Source organism: Echinops telfairi, unplaced genomic scaffold, assembly GCF_000313985.2.
Source record: "Echinops telfairi isolate 266 unplaced genomic scaffold, ASM31398v2 ScPeMD7_36;HRSCAF=134, whole genome shotgun sequence".
Lineage (NCBI taxonomy): Eukaryota > Metazoa > Chordata > Mammalia > Afrosoricida > Tenrecidae > Echinops > Echinops telfairi.
This window is the reverse complement of record NW_022103934.1, coordinates 1,717,056-1,723,397: the sequence shown is the minus strand read 5'-3', so window position 1 is coordinate 1,723,397 and position 6,342 is coordinate 1,717,056. Positions and strand designations below refer to the sequence as shown.

Genomic DNA, 6,342 nt, shown 5'->3' with positions numbered 1-6,342 from the left:
GGGGCCAGGCTCTCACATGCAGACCGGTGCAGGCATGCGGTCACAGCCCACACTGGCAAGCCCAGGGGCCTTCTGGGGCAGGGCCCACAGACTCACCACCTCTATCTACCAAGGTGCTGTTCTCATCCTCAGCACCCGCCTGGCCCTCACAGTCTGGGTGACCAGTAGGTTCCAGGGTTGGTGAGGGCAGGCAGGTGGGGGTGGGGGGCCCTGAGGAGATGGTGGGAACGACCATTAGTTGCAGGGCCCACAGGGAGAAGGAAGTGGGCGTGGGGAGCGGGCCTAGGCATGACGGTGACTGGCCCTAGTTGACTGTCATGTGGTGCTGAGCAGGACAGGGCTCCTGAAGCCGGTGCCTACAGGGACCAGCAATGTGGGGGTGTGAGGGGCCACATCCTGAGCAGAACCCGCAGCGCTGCCGGACTGGGTGCTTTCCACAAGTACAGCGGCACCACCTCCCATCCCCACTCACCGAGGGACAAGATAAAGGGGACAGGGTGCTCAAGCCCTGGCACTGCTGCGGATGTGGGGCTGCCCACTCGCAGACCACACCCTGTGCCCACAGGTCGGCAGCCCTGCCCAGAGCCCTTATTGGTGGCAGCAGAGCAAGTCCTCAACAGCATCCAAGAGGGCTTTTTGTGGTCCTTCTTGGTGGCTGAGTTCCTGGTGGCCGTGACCGGCAACGGGCTGGCCCTGTACCGCTTCAGCACCCGGGAGCAGCGGCCCTGGTCCCCAGCCGTGGTCTTCTCCGCACAGCTGGCCATCAGTGACCTGCTGTACGCCCTGACGCTGCCACCACTGGCTGACTACTTCTACCCACCCAAGCACTGGCGCTTCGGGGCAGTCCTGTGCTACGCGGAGCGCTTCCTCTTCACCTGCAACTTGCTGGGCAGCATGGTCTTCATCACCTGCATCAGCCTCAACCGCTACCTGGGCATCGTCCACCCCTTCTTCACCCGCAGCCACCTGCGGCCCAAGCACGCCTGGGCAGTCAGCGCCATAGGCTGGGGCCTGGCGGCCGTGCTCGCCGCGCCCACGCTCAGCTTCTCCCGCCTGACGACAGGCAACTGTACCAAGGGCATCCAGGTCTGTGTCAAGTGTCTGGGCACAGCGGTTGACAGCCAGCTGGGAGCCTACTGGGTCTACAGCCTGGTGCTGGCCGGCCTGGGCTGCGGACTGCCCCTACTGCTCACCCTGGTGGCCTACGGCATGCTGGGCCGCGCTGTGCTGCGCAGTCATGGCATGAGCAGGGCCGAGAAGCTGCACGTCGTGGCGCTGGTGGCCAGCGGTGTGGTCCTCTACGCCAGCTCCTACGTGCCCTACCACATCATGCATGTGCTCAACGTGCGTGCCCGGCGGCGCTGGAGGGCCCAATGCCCTGACTTTGTGACTGAGGCCCAGGCCATTGCAGCGCTGGACCGGGGCCTCTACACCGCCTACCAGATCATGCGTGTCTTTGTGCCCCTGGCCATCTGCGTGCACCCGCTGCTCTACATGGCGGCGGTGCCCAGCTTGGGCTGCTGCCGCCCATGCTGCCAGGCGGGGCAGGCCCCCAAGAGTTCCAGCAAAGCCCTGCCCCTCAATGACACAGCCACTTCCCCTACCTCCCACCATCCCCCAGGGTTGGGGTCCTCTGAGGTGACCTCCTGATTGGCCTGGAGAACAGAACAAGCCACCCCCACCCACCCCCATGATGCAAGGCCTGCACCAGACTGGAATTCAGGGCACAGCAGCGAGTGTCCTGAGGCAGGCACCGAGGCTCGGGGCCTGAGCTTCGCAGAGCGGAGGAGGGGTCTGGCCCACACGCATGGTGGCGGCAGACAATAAAGAACTTGAGAGAGCAGGGTGCAAGCCTCTTTATTGTCTTCGGGGCCTCCTGCCGCCGCCGCGGGCGCTGGAAACGGGGCTTGAGCCCGAGCTGCGGTGGCAGCTGGCTTAGTTGGTTGACGGCCTGGAAGGGGAGAGAAGAAATTATACAGAGGGCAGGGAGATCGCCTGAGATCCCCTTCGCATGGTGGAGCCGGGCCCTGAGACCCGATGCCAACGAGCAGCCTCGCCACAAGGAGGCGTGCTGACTAGTCCGGCCTGGCTGGACGTCCTCCGCAGCCCTGGAGACTGGGTGCCAGGGGAAAGCAGGGGAACGGAGTGGGAGGGGGGTGCTTACTTGGCCCACTCGACGTTGAGGATGAGGTGGTCGTAGCCGAAGCCCGACACGCCGGCAATAGCGCGGGCAGCATCCTCGCGGCGGTGGAAGCTGATGAAGGCAAAGCCCTAGGAGAGAGAAGGGGCAGTCAGCTGCGTCCCAGGCCAAGGCAGGACAGCCCCCCACAGCCTGCTCCCTGCTCCACTCTCAGGGCCGCCAGCCCACCTTGGACTGGCCAGTGGTCTTGTCCTTTGCCAGGTAGATGCGGGAGATGGAGCCAAAGGGCCGGAAGAGTTCCTGCAGGTCGGTCTCCCGCGTGTCCTCGGACAGGTTGGTGACCCGGATGGTGGCATTGTCGTCGGCTGGGTGAACCAAGAAAGTAGCTCTCAGGGAAGGCCCCGCCCAGTCCTACCCGCAGCATAATCAGAGGTGCTGGGAAGAGCCTGCCCAGCAGGCCAGCATCGGGCACCCACCCCTCACCCCTGCGCTATGCCTGTTCCCTCACCTCTGCGGTTGGGCTGCATGGACTCCCCGCGGCGGCTGGCCCCGTCCCTCAGGCTGGGCGGCACGTATTTTCCCGTCTTGCTCTGGGCAGCCTGCACAGGCTCCAACTCTGGAGATCAAAGCCCCAGTCAAGGAAGTCCACCCTCTGAAGCAAACCGGCCAGACCAACCTGCCCGGGGCGCTGGCAGCACGGTGCCACCCCCTCCTCCCCACAGTCACCCCCACCGAAGCCATGGACCACCTAGAAGGCACAGGCCTCCACGCTGCGGTGAGAAAGGTCACATCCATTACGCAGACACAGTGACACATCCTGCCAACAACACTGACGGCAGGAAGCCACAAAGGCAGTGTGGTCGGGCGTGGTGCCTAGTCACACACACACACACGGTGACAAGTGCACCTGTCCACGCAGGGCCACCATCAGCAAATCACACATGGACACGCAGGTCAGGACACAGTCAGTCAAGCCAAGACAGGCGGAAGAGTCACCAGAACCAGAGGGGCCAGGCTCTCACATGCAGACCGGTGCAGGCATGCGGTCACAGCCCACACTGGCAAGCCCAGGGGCCTTCTGGGGCAGGGCCCACAGACTCACCACCTCTATCTACCAAGGTGCTGTTCTCATCCTCAGCACCCGCCTGGCCCTCACAGTCTGGGGTGCCAGGGGATGAGCACCACCCCCAGCCCCAGCACCTCCAGGCAGCTTCTCCTTCTCGCCAGTGGACAGGCCCAGCTGCTCGGCCAGCTCCTTCTGCATGGGCCCCAGCGTGTCCTTGTAGGGGCAGCGGGTGGTCCAGTGGTCGCCTTTGCAGATGCGGCAGGACACGATCTTCTGGCCCTTGAGCTTGTTCATCGGGTCCTCCTCCTCCTGGCAGTTCAGGTCCTGGAGGGAAGGAGCGGGTGGGGGCGGGTCAGAGGAGGATTGTCGCATCCCTGTGGCCACCCTGGGCACGGGCCCCAAGCCGCTGCCCACTTACCTCCTTGCTGGTGATGAACGTCATGGAGACATCGTCGCTGACTGTGGTGGTGGCCACGTTGGGACCAGGAGGGTCAAACTCGGAGTTCCCAAACTTCTTCCAATTCTGGCTCAGGGCAGAATGGGAGAGAGGTCAGAGCCCCTGCACTGGCAGCCAGACCTCAAGCAATCCCCTCCTTGGGGCCTCTGGGCCTCGGGCTCCGTTCTCCATCCCAAGTGCACCCGAGAATGGCAACAGCAAAGGGTCCCATTTCTTGAGTGCAAGCCAGGCCCTGGCTTCCCACGAGCTCCGGGAGGCCCTTGGAGAAAACCGAGGAGACAAGGGGAAAAGAGCCACACAGCTGACAGGTCCTGCTGGGGTCCACCCAGTTGACTGGACTAAAACCAACTCCCACGGGGAAGCAGTGCCCAGGGATGGTTCAGAGCAGGGGTGCTGTGGTTCCCCCGACTGAGAAGAGTCCAGAACCAGTTAAACACCCTGGGCCTCCAGCTTCCTCTCAATAAAATGGAGCCCTCAACTGGTTGCTATGGGGACTGAGTAAGAAAACACCCCATGGAAGGCCCTCAGCATGGAGCATGGCACGGGGTAAATGCTCAGAAGATGGTACCTGGCCCTCCTTCTAGGGCTGCTTGGCCCCAGTAAATGGGGCCTGCTCCGACCACCTCACCGGGAGGGCCTGGCTCTTTTCCTGCTAGTGGACAAGCCAAGAGGAATAAAATTCTACCACCACAGACTCCTATCCTAGAAATTTCCAGGGCCCCAAGGGAGTGCCAACACCCCCAGGACTGACGTCTGCTTCGTTAGCTGGGTAATATAACCCACTCCAGGAAACCAGGGCAGTGGTGGAGGGGGGACCCCAAATCCCTCTAGGTCGGCCCTAGGTAGTTCCAAGGGTCTCACCTTCCTCCTGGCGACAGCCTTTGAGGCCTTCCGGGTCTCAATCCTGAAGGTACGGACGATCTGCGGGCACAGGGTAGAGAGTGGGCTTCCTGTGACTCAAGGCTCCTGGGGCTGGAAGAACCTCCCCCGTCATACTACCTCATCCCAGTCCAAGAACCCCAACTACCAGACCCTACCCCCAAGCTTCACCTTGAACTTCTTGCCATCCTCATCTATCTTGTATTCAGTCACTGTCTTGATGTTCCCATTGACGACCTCCTTAGGAGGGGGCAGTGGAGCTGGAAGAGAGGCGGAGGGATGAGGGGAGCCACGCCCTGGGCACTGGGGAGCAGAATGGACAGGCGGTGGGGGAGGGGGGCAAAGGGAGCTGACCCAGGGGCGAGATGGAGGGTGGCACTCACCTCCGGGCAGCAGCTCGGGCTCTGGGCTGGTGTCGCCAGGGGTCAGTGGGATCCCTTTGAGGAGCTCGCTGGTGACGACGCATTTGTCTGCGCGAGGGTGCGGGAAGAAGGGGCCAGAGTGAGGGATCTTTGGGCTGAAACCACACCGGAGGGACTGGGCACTCAGTGCCTTCGGGCAGCGAGGCAGGGGGCAGGGGCTGGTTGCGTCTGTCTCACGCAGTGGCAGGGATGAAGGAGCCCTGGGCCAGAACGGAGCCCCGCAAGAAGGTGGGGGGCGAGGGGACAGGCTAGAGCGCCCCTCCGCTGAAGCTAGTACAGAGGTAGGAGACGGGCTGTTGTGCCTCCTCGCCCGCCAGCACGGGGGCATCTGCTTGGGCACCGAGGCAGAGGTATGGGAGGAAGGGCGGGCCCGGTCACTGTGAGCACAAGCAGCCGGCGAGAGGCTGGGGGGCGTGCGGTCAGACCGCGGAGCCACGAAGCAGGGGTCGGAGCAGAAGGCAGGGGCTGGGGGCGACCGGGGCGTACTCACCGTCCTCTACCTCTTCCTCCACCTGGTCCGCCCAGCTGGGCTTCGAACTGTGGGGGCAAGTTTGTGGGGAAAGAGCGGAGTCAGCCGTGGCCGGCTCGAGAGGCCTGGAGGCAGCCAGCCCCCAGAAGGCTCCCCAGAGCTCCCCGATTGCCCCCTCGGGTCCCCCTCCGCGACCCCTCAACTCACTCAAAGTCTCCAGTCGGCATCGCCAAAGCTTATCCACGCAGCCCTAGCCCGGGCCAGAGAGCGGAAGTTGGGGGAGAACGAGACTTCCTGTTCCGCCGTCTAGAGCGGCCCGAGAGATTCCCACAGCGCCCCCTGCGGGAGAAGGCGGACTGAATGTGCCTTCGGGCTCTGGTACCCAGGAGGAGCCAGGCTAGGGCGGAGCCACAACTCACGGCTTATCTTATTTACCTTTTTAATACAATGACGATAATAGTAATTATAACAAAACCTATTTATCGCGCTCTTACTGTAGGCCGGGCACCATGAAGGGGAAATTACTAGTCTATTTTCTTGTTGGGAAAAAAAAAACACAAAAATGAGGCTTAGAGCGATGGGAATTCTAGAACGTTAATCGTGTTCCTGCAGAACCTGTACATAGACCAAGAGGCAAGGGAAGACTACATGGTTTTCAGTCAGGCAAACGCTTCAGGGCTGTGTCCTGTCACCATCCATACTCAGTCAGCGTGCTGAGCAAACAATCAGAGAATCTGGACCGTATACGAAGGAGAATGTGGGGTCAGGTTTGCAGGAAGACACATTAAAACGTGTCACTGGCACAGACAGGAACTGGAAACACAGGGAATCCAGGATGGATGATCCCCTCAGGACCAGTGATGAGAGTGGTGATACCAGGAGGGTGGAGGGAGGGTGGGGTGGAAAGGG

General features: G+C 62.3%; 2 protein-coding genes across 2 annotated transcripts in view; one reads left to right on the top strand and one right to left on the bottom strand.

Moving 5' to 3' along the window:
• The window catches only part of LOC101652369 (suppressor of SWI4 1 homolog), a 5,645-nt gene extending 3,802 nt beyond the window's left edge, over positions 1-1,843 (top strand). The window contains exon 13 of the mRNA XM_030885663.2: positions 566-1,843. Coding sequence (XP_030741523.1) covers positions 566-1,650 — 1,085 coding nt within the window. The 3' untranslated portion in view covers positions 1,651-1,843. The remainder of the gene's footprint in view (positions 1-565) is intronic.
• Positions 1,842-5,707, bottom strand: EIF3G (eukaryotic translation initiation factor 3 subunit G). The gene is made up of 11 exons (XM_004716809.3): positions 5,641-5,707; positions 5,455-5,501; positions 4,926-5,012; positions 4,714-4,802; positions 4,525-4,584; positions 3,625-3,729; positions 3,341-3,530; positions 2,649-2,756; positions 2,369-2,505; positions 2,165-2,271; positions 1,842-1,951 (listed from the first exon to the last, which is right to left on the bottom strand). The coding sequence occupies exons 1-11, from the start codon at positions 5,658-5,660 to the stop codon at positions 1,936-1,938; spliced, it is 966 nt and encodes a 321-aa protein (XP_004716866.1). The 5' UTR covers positions 5,661-5,707; the 3' UTR covers positions 1,842-1,935.
• Positions 5,708-6,342: the final 635 nt, after the last annotated feature.